General features: G+C 48.3%; 2 protein-coding genes across 4 annotated transcripts in view; both read left to right on the forward strand.

Moving 5' to 3' along the window:
* susd2 (sushi domain containing 2) overlaps window positions 1-4,680 on the forward strand; it is a 30,937-nt gene extending 26,257 nt beyond the window's left edge. For both annotated transcript variants that reach the window (XM_035640144.2, XM_035640146.2), the window contains one exon: window positions 4,396-4,680. In XM_035640144.2, the coding sequence (XP_035496037.2) occupies window positions 4,396-4,567 (172 nt within the window). In that variant the 3' untranslated portion in view covers window positions 4,568-4,680. The remainder of the gene's footprint in view (window positions 1-4,395) is intronic.
* A 969-nt stretch (window positions 4,681-5,649) lies between these two features.
* Window positions 5,650-16,063, forward strand: part of kremen1 (kringle containing transmembrane protein 1) — a 54,157-nt gene continuing 43,743 nt past the window's right edge. Inside the window, exon 1 of one of the 2 annotated variants that reach the window (XM_047329283.1) lies at window positions 5,650-6,113. In XM_047329283.1, the coding sequence (XP_047185239.1) occupies window positions 6,035-6,113 (79 nt within the window). In that variant the 5' untranslated portion in view covers window positions 5,650-6,034. The remainder of the gene's footprint in view (window positions 6,114-16,063) is intronic. The other variant, XM_035640854.2, reaches the window with a different exon arrangement.

Here is a 16,063-nt window from a genome sequence, read left to right on the forward strand (position 1 = left end):
AGAAAAAAGCTTCAGCGTCTGGCCTCAATATACCCCGCAATGTTTAAACCCCCTGGAGTTGTGTGATGGCACTTTAAGGAAAGGAGCCTTTGAGTTTGCGACGGCGTGGGGACCACTTTCTACGCTCCCTTTGAAAAACCAGACTGTCGCAAGAAAGAGCGAGAACTTCCGAATGTAAACACCATGTTCAAATACGTGTTTTACAGCAACATTTCCCATTTTCAAGTTCGAGAATTCACGATCAACGTCGCAACGCGTGCAATTGCAGCCTAGTAGAGAGAACGTGTGATTTCCGGCGGGCCCTTCCCTTTGTGGACGTGCAATTCTCTGTTTGAGTCAGATGTGACGTCGTCGTCAGCGACGCGCCTCAGAAGTGTTCCCACCAACCCGGGGACATTGCTTCACGGCGGGAGGTGCAGCATCGCTGGCACACAACCGCCTGGCCTCTGGCTTCAACCCGCTGATCCGTGGGGAGTTAATTGCAAAGATATAACTGACGTCGAAGTCCTCAAGGACAAACAAAAAAGAATCGCTCCTTTTGTTGGAAAATATTAGTATCAAGTAAGATTGACTTAAACAGTCATTGAAGTCTAATTGATTAAATCCCAACCAATGAGGGACGTTTGTCATATTGAATCCCTGTTTTTCTACAGTAACTCCGCACTGCTGCCGACGCCCTTTTTTCGCAAATACATTTTATAGGATTTCCCGGAAAAATGGAATGATCACTCGCGCAGGGGCCAGCCTCCGGTTGGTTCATGAGGGGCGACGTCGCCTCAGGTCTGGTTTGTTCTGGTTTGGGACGGTGACTGCTGTGGTTTCAAAAATAAAATGAAAAACATGGCTACCGGGTTTTTTGCGTTCTAATAGCCATTCTCACTCTGGGCTGAAAGTCTAAACCTACTCTTCCCCCCCTTTTCAAATCAGATGTACAAAATAATCTAGAGATGCGTCTGGGTTTAATTTTCATTATGTTTCTTTTGCAGTATAAAATAATTTAACACGATGAGTTATTGCAGTTTTGGTCTTTCTTGCTAAGAGGCCATCGTACAGTGACGTTTCTAAATAGAAGTCATCATTTGTAGACAGATGCGCTCCCTGTGGATAATCTGGATCAACTGATTTATTACTACCTGTCTGATCATTTCACTGCTTGTGGTTCTTTCCCGTTTTGTCGGCGCTTTGTCACCGTGTTCCCAGCTCCCTGACATTGCTCGGTGGGTACAGTGGTACTGTACTGTCCTTGACTTTGTTTTTATCTTGGCTTTGAACATGGGCGTGTGTGTGTGTGTGTGTGTGTGTGTGTGTGTGTGCGCGTGCGTGCGTGCGTGCGTGCGTGCGTGCGTGCGTGTGTGTGTGTGTGTGCGTGCGTGCGTGCGTGCGTGCGTGTGTGTGTGTGTGTGTGCGCGTGTGTGTGCGCGTGTGTGTGTTGTGGCTGAGGGCGAGGTTTCCTGGTATAGACAGGGCCACAGGCAGTCATTTGTCAAGGGGGGCCCACTTCAGTGGAACTTCGCTGGGGGTCAGAGGGCGACCCAGTAATGTGCGGCGTGTTGTGTGCGTGCGACCACTAATGACGCTGATCACACAGACACTCGCTGTGACACACACTTTGGACCAGCAAACCAGATGCTCTTCTTGAGTAATCGTCGTATTTGACTCACGCGGTGTGTGTCCCCCCCCCGCCCCCCACCAGTTGAGCGGACGCGAGGAGCTGTGCGTCAATGTGTGTCACCGGTGTCTTTAGCTTCTAATTAACGCGGAGAGCCAAGTGACTGTTGGAGGTCAGTGTGGCTCTGAAGGGAGTGGTTCCTTCGTCGGCAATGTCCAAGGGGGAGGCGCGGATCATCGTCTCTCTTGCTACTTGTCGCTGCCAAAACCAGGAAAGAAAAAAGAACATTGAGCGGGTGGGTTTCCTCGATCCTCTGAGTGTAGCCTCGGAAATGAGGTGTGTGGCCACTGGAACGCGCTGGTTTCAAAGGATCGCTTCTCCAGACCGTTTTTTTTTTTTATTTTTTATGCCGTCCGAACATTGCTGCAGACGATTGACTTGTCTTCGACGATCTTTCCATGACAATACGCAGATTTCTCTCAATAATCCACAGAGCAGCGGACTGTGGGACTTCTGATGAACATTTTCTCGTGAGTGTTTTGTCAGAAAGTTGTGCAAAATGCCAAATGTGTTTTCCTCGAGAGCGAAGCCACGTGTTCCGATTTCTCATCGTGTCCGACCCCAACGATGTCCAGTAAACAGTGTATGAGACGGAGAAAGGCAGACATGGTCACGTTCCAAAAGCAGAAGCTTTGGTGTTTTTTTTTCATTTTGATTTATTTCAAATGTGACTCAAACGCTTCCCGTGAACACGTTGGTCACAGTGAGGCCTGCGGATCATCTCGAGTAACCGCGACGTTCCTCCTGGAAGGACGTGCTTTCTAAATATTATTTTAACGCTGCGCGTGCGAATTCCGATGAAACAAAAGGACAATGAGGAAAATCTATTTTGATTTTTTTTTTTTAAAGTTGTTCGAGCGACGCCTCAAATTTTGTTCTCGCGCCCTTGACGAGTGGAAAACAGCCGCATTTCTCATGCTCATAAAAGAAGAAGAAAAAGACTTGAGAGCCCTCGTGTACTAACACAATGACTGATTATCTGGCAAGCCAAGAACAAAAAACCAAAGGAGAGAAAAAAATGTGGCATTAAGATTCAGGGCCAGGCGCTCGTGTTTACCACAGAGAGAACAAGGACACGACACAGACGGGGCTCCCGGATTTTTTGAATTCAAAGTATATCTGGGCCAACGTCTGATTCAGCCACGCGTGCGCTTCCAATTCGCCGGGAGGAGGTCGGGGTTTTTTGCCAGAAGTACGCTCTACTACGTCTCCGTGGATTATTCTTGCGGTGACCTCGAGTCTCTCCGTCCTGCATAGCTCAACGGGCCGGACGCACCGGCACGGCGTTGGGCAGTGAGGCACCGTGGGGGGGAACTTTGGCCACTAGTTGTGAACCAATTCATAAATCGGTGGAAAAGTGTCCCAGTGGCAAAATTGCCAAGGATCAAAGTGAGAATGTCAGGTGTGGAACTTTTATCTGGAGAGAAGCGGCGGGTTGGGGGAAAATAAAAGAAAAAAAGAATTACAATAACTCCAGCAGACCACGAGGAATGTGGCCAGGCAGCGTGTACAGACGAGTACAACATGTGATCAAACGCACGTACACACACACACAAACATACACCCACCCACGCACGCACGCACGCACACACGCACGCACACACGCGCACACACGCGCACACACACACACACACACACACACACACACAGTAGGGGAGACAAAGAAGACAAAGGGATGGGAGGAGTGCCATTCCAGTTAGGCCCATACTCATAACACATCACACACTCAATAATGACAACAATACGCAGGATAAATAAAAAGGCTCACTGTACCTAAGTGAACCTACAGTAGGTAGATAGTCATTATCAACCGATCAGCAGATCAGTGGCTCCAAAAGAAAATGGAAATAAGCAAACTATATGATAGAAATATAGAAATAATCAAAAGAAGTATTAAGAAAAGGGTCTTCAATGAAATATAGGTGAACAGGGGTCGAGGTAACGAGGGTGCCAAGAGAAGTATGACAGTACAGTCCAGTAGCGCGATAAATGATATCAATAATATGAATCTCGTACAGTGTATTTGAGCGGTGTGATAAATGGGGCAACATTATTAATTCTATTATGATCAATCGAATTAATAATATTAATAATACATTTTAATATTGCACAGGGGAGACATAACATATAACATTTTCTCATATTTCTCAATCTCATATGCTTTCATGTCAAATGTTAATCGGTGAGGTAACTAAAACTTCAAAATAAAGGTCCAGTGGTGGAATAAAAATGAATAAACTCTCGTAAAGTACTTAAATGCTCCTGAAGTACATGAGCAGAGTAATTGTTCTTGTTACATGCATATATATATATGTATGTATATGTGTATATGTCTGATATTTTCCACCACTGATTGGTGGTTATACTAGTGGCCACTCAGCGTTGTTAAAGAAGTTGGACGTCTCAGTCACATCCGTAGAAAACTGTCAGTATTGATAAATCATAATAATTCTCTTCCTCTCGCTCAGTCTCAGTTTTTCCCTTTAATATAAGTGAAGTTCTTCCTTTATTTTTTTTTTTTTTTTACCAGCCAGCCATCTGCAGGCCACAGTAACATTTCTCAAAAGGGCACACGTCATGCTGGATGACTCTTGATGACTTTCCCAGCGCGCACCCCATCTCAACCCAGTCGGCCTTGGCAAAATAAAAACGTTGGGCCTTTCCTCCTTTTTCGAGAGTTGTGAGATCATACTGTGGTGTTTTTTTTCTTCTTCTTCTATTTTTAGGGGCGAGCTGGCTGCTTGGACGCCTCCTGGCAGACGCACGACGGCTGCAGTGGAACACAAGAGGGTGCTGCTTCACGCCTCCATCACCAGACGCCTGTCGGACACATGGCACAAGAGGCGAGAGACAGTGTGGACCTGCACCTGCTTCCATCCAGAGATGCATTTACATTGACTCACATCCTGATTGCTGTCTTCTGTTGACTGTCCTAAAGAAAGAGACATTCCTGCACAAGCACCACCAGCCTTACAGTTCATGCCTGCAAATTAAATAATCCAAACATTGTCCACTCCTGTTTGTTAATGCTACACGCATTTTGCTGATAAGAAAAAACCACAACAACAACCGTAACACCAAGAACTCTTTGATTCCCTACAAACTGCGCTCAGGGATTTATTACCCAACATTATGGTTGTCTCTTACATTTAAAAGAAGCAAAAAAAGGCATACAGATGAAAGTACTTTATTTTTCTTAATCACAACAATTTTTTTTTTTGGGATCACAGCTCCACTGAGAGTAAGAAAACACTCAACAAGTGAAATCATTTCCTCGGCCTCGTCCAAGAAATGTGATTAAATCATAATTGGTATTGAGATACAGTACTGCTGCCCCCCCCCCCCCCCCCCCTTTCTTTTATACTGTAGCTGCTATTGAAAATGATGCACTGCCGAGGTGCTTGGACTTGACCTCTGTCTGCAGGAGTATTGTGCATGACAAAGCCCCTGGGGGTTTCCAAACTTAATTGCCCCCCCCAATTAGATTTAGACCCCAACATAAAAACAACAACAACAACCTCGTATTGTGTTGGGGTCTCTCCTCCTTAGGATGTTCACTGTCACACTTTATGGTCGCCCTGACCTCTATGTCTGTAATATATATATATCTATATATATATATATATATATATATATATATATATATATATATATATATATATATATATATATATATATATATTACAGACATATAAATATATATATATTTATATATTTATGTATTTATTTATTTATATCCTCTGAAATATGTTATTCTAATAGTTTGTTTTCCTGGGATATAAGTTATTAAAAGCAAGAGAGGGAATCTGTTTACCCTTTTCTAACCTGCTGTTTATTGCACCACAGAGTCCCCCCCCCCCCCCCCCCCCACTCCCTCCTTCCCTTCCTCCCTTCCTCCCTCCCTCCTCTGTTCTGTCCGCTGCTTCCCCCCCCCCCCGCTGCAGGTTGAATCTATTGCCCCTGTTTCCTGTCACATGGGCTGGAAACAGGATCCCTGCGTTCCACTATCTGCGCGCGTCTCCGCGGTGTAGTGTCAGTGTCGTGGTGGCGCTGCAACGAGACCCGTCTCGAAGTTCAGGGGAGGAGGGACTTTCTTGAAACGCGGGGGCCAAAGGAGCGACTCCCTGCGCAGACCGGGACATCCAGTCATCCAGTCAGTCATCCAGTCATCCAGTCAGTCAGTCAGTCAGTCCACCAGTCAGTCCACCGTCCCGCCGCCGGTGCGCGCATCCGTCCGTCAAGCTGCGCTTCACCTGAGAGAGACAGAGAGAGAGAGAGACAGAGAGACACAGAGAGAGAGAGAGAGAGAGACAGAGAGACAGAGAGAGAGAGAGAACACCAGTCTTCACACTCTGTAATCACACGATGGATTCCTGGACGTCCACCTCTGCGCTCCTGCTCGCCGGGTTTCTTTCCTCCGCAGCCTTCAGTCACTTCGAGACCGGTAAGCACCACCACCACCAACAACAACAACAACAACAAAACAACAACTTCTCTGCTCCTTCTCCTCTGAGGATGTGTGTTCCCCCTATAGATAACGTGCGTACTTGTCGGCAACGTCATCCCAAAGTTGAGTCTTGTGCGCGCGCCCTCGTGCGCTCTTGGTTCGGAACCGAGCATCGGTGTAGTTTTCCAGTCGCAGTTTTTTTTTTGTACTCCATTCATGGTTTCATCGCGTTGGTCCGAATCCCACTACACGGCACTGTTTCCCCCAAAACTGTGTGTGTGTGTGTGTGTGTGTGTGTGGCTAACAGAGTGTTGTCATGTCGTTTAAAGACGAGCCAGTGGGCTAATGTGTGCACAGAGACCGGCCTGATCACATCTGTCACTGTTGCATCTGATTGAAAGAGTCGGCAAAACGGGGGGAGGTTTAATTTTGCATTTTAAAACAATAACAACAACAACAACAACAACCCCTGAACCCTTGTAACGCTTTCCTGAAAGTGACGTTTCGACCTGATCAAGGGAATTGGATGAGCTTTTACGCACCAGACTCATCCAGCGGCTGCGGCTGCGGCTGCTGCGCAACCAGTCCCCGCTGTGTTTACCTCTCTCTCCTGCACCAGCTTATCAATCACACTGTAACATATTTTTGATTTATGGATTCCTCAACGGTCCTGGTAGAATATGTTCCTCGTGGTAATAATATCACGGTTGTTTTATGCCACTTGACTGCCTGCCTGTTGTGTCCTTATGTGAACCACACTATGAGATAAGCAGGTCCCCACTGCTCCCCCCCCCCCACCCTCCTCCTCCAGATGAACTTCAGACTTTCATCTCAATCATCTGGTATCATCCACTTTAATTCACCATCAAGTTTCAGGCTAACACGCATGTGCCTGCGTCTATATATCTGCAGAGCTCCAAAGTTATACCACCCCCCTCCCCATCCTCCTCTCGACGCCGCCCTCCCTGAGAATAGTCAGTTTTAAATGGGAATATCTAATAGTGATGACCGCACAAACCCCAGGTTTCTTTTGCGTTTCATGTCGAAGCGGCGAATCCGTCCGCGCTTTCCTTTTTAATTTTTTTGTCTCTTAATTATACCCCTTGGTTTTTTTCAAATTAGAGGGTCCGCCATCTGGGCTGGTGCGTAACTACTCCCATGTGTACCTATGTATTAACAAAAGTATTTAAAGCGATGGTATTCCCCCTCATAACACTGGGGAGAAGTAGAAGAAGAAGAAGAAAGAGTTTAGGTTAAGTCCCCTGTGTGCCATATTTACTGTTCAGCAAAACAATAATTTCGTGCGTCTATAAGAAGTCGGCCCCTCTTGTTGTGAGTAACTGTGTCATGCTCTCTTTGCTCTGTTTTGGCCACATGCTCCTAATATGTTTGGACCGAATGTGAATCACAACAACAAGGAATTGGAACATTAGGAAAGATCCACCTTAAAAACCCTTCTGCAGTTACACACGGTTGCTCGTCCGGCTTTTTATAGTTGTTCAGATGTGTGTTTTCCCTACAGGTTTATAGATATCCAATTTCAAATGTGACATTAATTCCTCCTTTATTTACTGTAACCAGGACATGTCCCATTGAGACACAGTATCTCTTCTCCAGGAAAAAAAATGGGCAGCAAATCATATGAAAAAAGTTCCCCAAACAAAATCAAACATACTAAGACAGAATGAATAGTCCAAAGCAAGAAAAGGCACAGAAACATGCAAAACAAAGTGAATTATGGGAAATAAAAAGCACGTGTCAAACGCAATGACGGTGATCTGCGAAAGCTGATTTCAAGTGTCACGCTGTGAATCGTAGGACAACAACTTTTTCTGTTCGCGTCCGGCGGAACAAATCAGTCGGAGGAGATGATGCTGATGTCTGTTTGCGTTTTCATGTCCACGCTGGGGGGGGGGGGGGGATGCGGAAAGCTGCAGAACAACTCCTGAACTACTTAGAAATACACCTCGTGTTATTCTTTTGGGTTTTTGGCGTCACATGAATTTCGAGCGTCTCCGTCCAAAAAGAATCCAGGACAAAGTCTGTGATGCTATTAAGAAGTAAAAGATTTCTTTGAATTATTGAAGGGCTGAATATTCCTTTCAACTGCCACCGCTAGGTCACGCGGCGGCTTATTAATGCTCCGCAGAGAAGCCAGCCACTGTAGCGTTGGTGACGGAGCGTCGGAATCAATTTCACCGGAGTGCTTTCACTGTCACGGTCGACTGCGGCACTTTTTATATTTTGCGTTGATGGATAATCGTGCTCAGTGATATGCACGCACACGCAGACAAATATATATATATATATATATTTATATATGTGCTTGAAGAATAAAAGGGTGAACATGTCGTTGGGGAGCAGATAAGTGCCTTGGTGCAACCTGTGATATGACAATGCGGCGCACTTCTTCCTTCCCTGTAGAGCGTTACAAAGGTCCGCGCAGACTCGGATCCGTTATGTTTACGATTTTTCTCCTCCACCTGAACTCAGAAGGCCCTTTCATGAGCACACTCGTCCAGACTCCCCCGCGTGCCGTTGTGTCTGCCTTCGCTCACTCTTGGCAGTCGGCCGCTGAGGCCCCTTCGCACAAGCGTACAAGCGAACGCCGTCGGTGCTGTCGAGATGAGTCGCTGTGCAAGTCGGTAACAATGACGCCGCCGCCGATGGTGTTGGCGTCGTGGGCCAAGTGGGCCGGGGGGGGGGGGGGGGGGGACATTGGTGGTGACCCACAATGCATCACGCACCTGCGTGGATGTCTGAAATATGTGTAATGTGTTTTGGAAATGGATGGTTGGTGTAAATCAAACAGGCCGTTGACCTGCTAGTACGCGCAGGGATATACCTGTAATCCGTTTCCAGCGGTTCTCCACCTGGCGGTCAGGGGACCAATAAAGGAGTAGTTCGACATTTTTTTGCCGGGAATATGACCGTTTGCTTTTTGTTGGCGAGAGGAGAATTAGATGATTGTTTGTCATTGTGATATTTGGTCTTTTTGTGTGAGCTCCAGGCATGCTGGTATAGGCAGGTCGTGATACCTTTGGGGCGCCACCGTGCCACTGTAGCTCTTTCCTGCTTGTTGCAGCCACGACCGAGGTCACGATCTGCCACAAGGGCGACCTGCGTATCGCTGGACTTTCTTTTACCTTTAGAAGGAAAGCCGTGTGTTTTTTTTGGCTGCGTCGAGCTGAGGCTTGAAAGGGGGGCAGGCTGTGACATTTTTGGCACCATGGAATGCATGCTCCTTATGTGATCGCAGGATACAGAGCTGTCAGAAATAGGGTCCGGATGGAGGGAAACATCAGGTTTAATAATACCGACTGAATCTTTGGACTGATCGGACGAGACGGGGCGGGGATTGCCTCCTGGGCTCTTTCTTTTTCCCTGCTAAGTCTTTGCCGAGGCTGAATTTATCTAGACCCGCATGAAACAACTTGTAAGGCCGAGCTTACGAGGGCATCTTATCAAACTAAGTTGCCACAGGTGGAGCAGCTTGACTCTCTCCAGACCCCGGACCCGGAGACATACGAGCCCTCTGCCCTCATTCAACACCGGCGCTCTCCTCTCCGCCTCGAAGCAGCGCAGGCACCGAGTGGAGCGATGGTCGGACGGATGACGGCATGTGTTTTGATTTCGCTCTTCTTCGCAGAGCGCCGACATGCTCATAAGCCGCCGCGTAAACTGGCAAAACCCCTGTGTTTGGTCTGGCAGCTCTCGGGGCTTTTTTTTCCCCCCTGCTCTCCCCGTCTGATCGCGGTCCAGCGGGGCACGATTGTCGGCCTGGACTCCGTCAGATCCAGCGCGCTCGCCGCCGCCGCAGACGGAACTGGGCGTTTCTGTGCGGCGCGGCGGACGAGGCGAGGTGGCCGGACGGAGCGTGGTCGGAAAAAAACATTGTACAATATCCCGAACGGCAGCTCGCACACACACGTTTGCGCAGCTTCGGTGTTCGCTGCAGGTTGACTTCTGAATGATAGGAGTTGGCGCACGGATTCCTTTTTATTTTATTTTTAGCTGTTTGGCTTAACATCAAGTCAGAGCGGAGGGCGCCTTTGTGCACGTATGTGCTCACCTGTCAAGGGAAACAATGCCAGAGGCCTGTCAACGTCTCCACGTTTTGCAAGTCCGGGATTCTTGTGCATTTTTTGTGCGGATCGACCCTACACGTGTGCGCGTGTCGGGCTGCAGCTAACAATTACTGTGATTGTCAATTACTGTTGGAAGTTCAAAGTGATTTTGGGTCCTTTGTAACAGCAGCTGAGAGAAAAAAAACTGCCCGTTGCCTTCCGGATAATAGCGTGTGATCTGCAACGGCAGATAGAGCTGCCGGTCGTCATGGAGATGTAAATGTTGACACGAAATCTTCAGAGTTGATTCTGTGGATTATTTATGTCTTTTGCGTCATCAAATGGCTTGTTGTCACCAAGCAACTCCTCCTAAACCCAAACAATAAAAAATTGATATGAAATGAAAAGCGGGAAAATCGGAATCCAACAGACGTCTTGACATTAATCCATTTTCATGAGGATTAATCATTCTGTCACTCAACCAGCCGACAGTTGCAGCACTTGTGCGCTTGGGCAAAGGTCAAAAGTGAAGCAGCTGTGAGCATCTGCACTCTCTATAAACTTTGAGATTTTAATGGGGCCCATCATGTCAAGTGTCAAACTTCTTCTACCTCAAGCCCCGCCCCCTTCCATGTCATCATATCTGTCTCGATTTGATCCTCTCCGAACTTGTAAACACAGATCACACGGTGAAGTTTATGATTCGTTTCCCTGAGCTCTTTTAACCCCCCGAGACAGAGTGTTTCTTTGTGTGTGTGTGTGTGTGTGTGTGTGTGCGCCTGTTTGTGTGTGTGTGTGTGTGTGTGAGAGAGGGAGAGATAAACTCTGAAACGTCTGCCTTGGAAGATAATGACAGGCCGCCTTTTGCCGTTTGAAGAAACACTAGCTTGTGTTGGCAGAGGTAATCGCGATGGAGCGTTGGTTTGAGGAGAGACAGTGGGTTCTTAAAGAGTTTAACATAAGGGCTTTTTGGTGTGCGGGTAAAAAAAAACCCCTCCGTGCTGACTGTGGCGAGTGTCAGAGGGCATTGTGGGAAGAGGGCGCATGGGGCCCGCGTTTCAGATGTGGGCCCTGCGGTCCCCGCCCCCTCCTCCCTTTGCTTTCCGGTTCACGGAGATGGAAGCCTCTCCTCTTCTTGGCGAGCTTCTGTGTAGCAGAAACAAGTTCAGACAAACCACTGGGGTAGGTTGGCGTACTGTACTGTAGTGTGTGTGTGTGTGTGTGTGTGTGTGATAGAAGTCCAAGTAGCTGTTAAGGATGTGACGATAGGAACCAGTGGGAGTTTTTAGAGTGGAGACATTCTTACAAAGTCGGATAACTTCTTCCTGGGTTGTGGTTTGTGTTGAATTCAGGCTCAGGACTTTGTTTCTAAGTCAGAGTTTGATGTAGAATTCGATTTTTCACTCTCATCTATCGGTGATGAATATGAATAGTCACCTTTTTCTTTTGAGCAAACAAACCGCTTCGTATATCCTGCGCATACGTTAATGTGTAGAGCCGAATATCCCGCCAAAGGGGTTTTTCAACGAGCTTCTTGACCTTTTTATGACAAATCAGAGAAGGCTGAAGTCGGAAGCGGGAGCTCGCCGTGGACCGGCGACGCTCGGACACGCGTCTGGTCCGCCGCTCTCGCGCAGAGGTCTCAACTATGGCCGACTGACGGGCCAGTGTCTCAAAAAAATCAACAACGTACAATCTTCCTCGAAAATCGCTCACTGCCCCTTGGGGCGATTAAATGTCGTGTGCAAGAGGTCGCAACGGTCGCTGTTCTCCACAGCTCTGCAAACTGGTTCAGCATCTTTCGGCTCCTCGTTTCGGTTCCTCGCGCTCTTGGTTCACTTTCGCGTCGGGGTTCTGTACCAAACAGCAGACAGAGTTGGTGGCAGAAATGGCGCTGGAGAAACGCGGGAGGAAATCACATGGGTTGGGCTCATTGTGCTCGTTCAGTGCCGTTTCACGAGATGTGGATTAGTCTGAGGGGTTATCATGGGAAACAGTGTCAGTTTTCTGGCCCTTTGACTGCCTCGTGCCATGTGCCATTCATTACCACTGCAGTGGGAAAAGGGCTTCGGCCATTATCTTCATACCTCGGCACATCACTCCAAAACAATTTCCATAACTCTGGCGGAAAGAGGAAACACAAGTTTTATGGGAGCTGCTCTCTTTTCCCCCAACTTTTGAGATAATGCCAGTCGCTTGCTCTTCGCTCTCAAGGGCACGCAGACGTGTCGGCATCGATCACGGGACAGAGCAATCTACCGCGCACAAAGGGTTGCTTTCACTGTCTGTCCTCTCGTCGCCCGTTGGCACGATGGGCAAACTGATGAATTGGCTTATCTCCCTAAATCTCTGTACCGCTGTCGAATGCCCTGTTGTAGGTCGCGCGAGAGCCCACATGGAGCCTCCCTCGTCAATCTCCGAGCGGAATGCCAGAAGGGGTTAAGCCGAGCGAGACAACAGGGACACACCAACAAAAACCAACTGCGCGTATCAACCCTCAACCGCCACTGGGCGCACGAGGAGACCCGGCAGCAGGTCCTGGTGTTATTGTGAAGGGGTGATGCTGAAATGCTAGTTAGCTCTAGTAACCGCCTGTAGCGGCGATAGCAGAGAAGACACACAGCGAGAGCTGCAGTCACTGAGAAGCCAGACATGAAGTATAAAAAAAAATATATATATAGCAAAGCATCATCCTTTTTTTGCATATTCCGATCCTCCGCCTGTCTTGACTTGTGAGGGCAGGCCAACGTTTGGAAGAATTCCCTCATTTACTGAAAGTTGGTCGATGCAGGCTCCCAGTTGGCAACTGGAGAGGACTTCCCATTTCCTGCCGATTCACTTCCCGTTGACCTCTGGGTGGTGCCCCGTCGCAGGTCAAGTGGCAGGGGGCGACGCCCTTGCCCCTCCGTGCCAAGGGGGTTGGACCGCCCGTAAAAACCACCGACCACAAAGATGGCGAAACAGACCTAGTTATTATAAACACAATCGTGCTTATTATCATGCCACGGTGACTCTCGTCCTGTCGTGTTCAAAGGCCTGCGTTCGTTTGATCATCGCTCTCGCTCCCTGTGTGTGTCGGTCCCCAGCTCTCCCCATGTCTCCTTTTTTTTTTTACTTCAGCAACTCCGAGTGCAACTCTTTCATGTTTCTCTCACCTTGTGCAAATCACCACCTGCTCGGTCTTTCCGTCGGGCGACCCAGCATGCAAAGCAGCCAGGCCAGATCCAGTTTCGGGATCTATGATGGTGCAGGTGGTGCACCTAACCCCCTCGGATGTGACGATGCATGACGGGTGCGATAGTCATGTAAAGCACAGAGTGGCGAAGGAAGGGGGGGGGGGGGGGGGGGGCGGCGTCCCCAAACAGACCAGTTCAAGGCTCAGTGTGTCACTCTGGTCCGTGATCCACGGAGGCGGTCTCATAAGACAACATGGAATTAAGCTGTCAAGGCCACTGCTGGCTGTACACAACTGTCAGGCTTGGAAGAGATAAACAATGTTTAGGTGGGAGCGTGTACTCATGTGGCCAGAATAGTGGTTTGTGAGGTTTTGTTGCTCAAAGGTCAGTCAAGACCTCATTCCCTCTGAATGAGTGAGCTGTGACATGTGGGTTTTGGATGGAGCGCTGCAAAGCGACGTCATTTCTTTAAAGCTTCTTCTCAGACTGTCTAAGATTGCACCACGCCAATCGCCGACACTCCGGTGCTTTCTCTCTCTCTCTCTCTGTGAGCCCATCAGCTGGAAACCCACTGGAGGGCCAGGGGGAAAATCCAATACTCGGAGAACAGCAATGAAATACCGTAGAGCCCTGTGTTCCTCTATGAATTCTATTAACTCCCAAACAAACAACTGTTTTCATTATCAAAACTCAATTTAATTCGCAGAGACTGGAATTATTTCATAGGAGGTCTTAAGGCCCCAGGCAGAAAGTGGCTGATACATGAAAATAAAAGTTTGGGCCTCAACGATGGATTTACAGAGCGACGTGAAATCCAAACAGAGCGTTGTCGGCACCGGGTTTGTCGGTAAAGGGAAGTGCTGCCTTGCTGCTCCCTGAAAACACTCGTTGGCTGGTGAATTGTTTCCTCGTTTCAAAGAGGACAGGAACAAACTATTAGACTATGGCTTGATTTGTTGCGGTGGAAACCACTCTGGCTTCCCGTCTCCGTGTTTCTCCTTTCGAACACACTATTAATACATCTTTTGACGTAGTCTGATTGAGGTAAATTAGCTGTTATTCTTCCTTTGATTCAAACAAGCGACGTGTTCCAAACATCCCGCCGGTGATTGGTTGGGGGCAACAAAAAAAATCTCCCCGGGCCGAGTTCCAAAGCAACCATGTATTTTTGTGGTGTCACATGCAATTCTGAGTTTTGAGAAGCGTAACCGACAACATGACAGGAGGATATTGAATTGCTGCCGTATGAGACATGACCTGTCCGACGAACTTCAGTTCTTTTTATACTGCCGTTATGGTTGGGCCAGGGCCACTGAGGTCTGTACTCCTCTGCGGTAGGGAAATGGCAACCACTTTAAATAAATGGAGAGCAATTCTGCTGCTGAGCCCCGGGGTCTGGTTTGTGTCCAGTTGCAGCAGTTTGCGGCCGAAGAGGCAAATTGTCGCCTTTTGCTCCTCGCCGGAAACGCCTACAGACGAGACTGATTTGACAAGGACAAGCAAGTGGACATGGCTAAGTGGACAGAGCAAACATTTGGACAAGTGAAGGGAGCAGACGAAGCTAAGTGGATCGCAAACAAAGGAACAAAGCCAGTGGACAGAGCTAAGATGCCGTGACGGTGAAATGTGGTCTGGATGAAGTGCTACGGATGAGAGAGTGCACAGCAAAAGTTGGACAACGTGTTTCCATGCGGTCGGCCTTTCTTTCAAAAGAATATGGAAATTGACATCCATTACCTCGAGCGGCGATACCTTGGGGACAGTTAACCGAGCTTAAACAGTCCAGAGACCCGACTTTACAAGTGCACAGGAACATCTCGGGCACAAACAAAGCTTTGTCCCCCGAAGCCGCGGAGCCACTGATATCCCATTGCAACGCCAGGCCCTTTGTAAGAGGCTTGAACTGAGGGGATGAAACCCAAGTCACCGAGAGGCCCTGATTCAGTTGTCTGTCCTGCATTGAAGGTGAACGCAGCTCCCCAAGGTGAACACAAAACAGGCCGGGTCTGCTGCAGCCTATGTGGCACCAGCCCTTGACCAGCACCGCCGGAGGTGTGGTCACACTCGGCCGGTGCCATGAAACAGAATCTGCTGGCCCTCAATGGATCCTCCGTAACGGATCCCCTTTCTCGGGGAGGCCATTGGGATGCCCCCCTGTCTTTTTACCGGGGCCATCTGGTTCCTGGTTTTGCTGCTCTTCCCACAGCCGCACGAACCACAGCGAAAGAGGATCACTTTCCTCGTCAAGATCAGGAACCGGAGACGTAGCTGGTTAAAGAGGGGTCTGAATGTTGCGGTCCCCCTCTGTGGCAGCTCATTCCGTTGAAGTGCGCTCGGTTGCAGTTTATCTGGCGGCCTCTCGCGATTTGAAACGGTGGAAATGTGGGCTCTTTCAGTGGTCTGACCAGGGCGCTCAGGCAAGACGATTTTAAAAAAATGAGAAGAAATATTAGAAAATTAAGAAACAAGGGAATGCAATCCAGAATATGCAATCGCGGATTGTTCCAAAACCAAAATGTGGCAGGCGATTGGGGCAAAGAATATCTCCACAGCGTGTATGGATTTCAAGTGTAAAAGAAAAAATATCTAAACATGCCAAGGAACGCCGAGGGAAACAGACCAATGCCTCCGTCTGTAGTTTACAAGACAGACAAAACAAATATACTGGGGCCTTTTTTTTTTTTCTTCGCTCTTTTCTGATGTG

The sequence above is a fragment of the Scophthalmus maximus genome, chromosome 19 (assembly GCF_022379125.1).
Source record: "Scophthalmus maximus strain ysfricsl-2021 chromosome 19, ASM2237912v1, whole genome shotgun sequence".
Lineage (NCBI taxonomy): Eukaryota > Metazoa > Chordata > Actinopteri > Pleuronectiformes > Scophthalmidae > Scophthalmus > Scophthalmus maximus.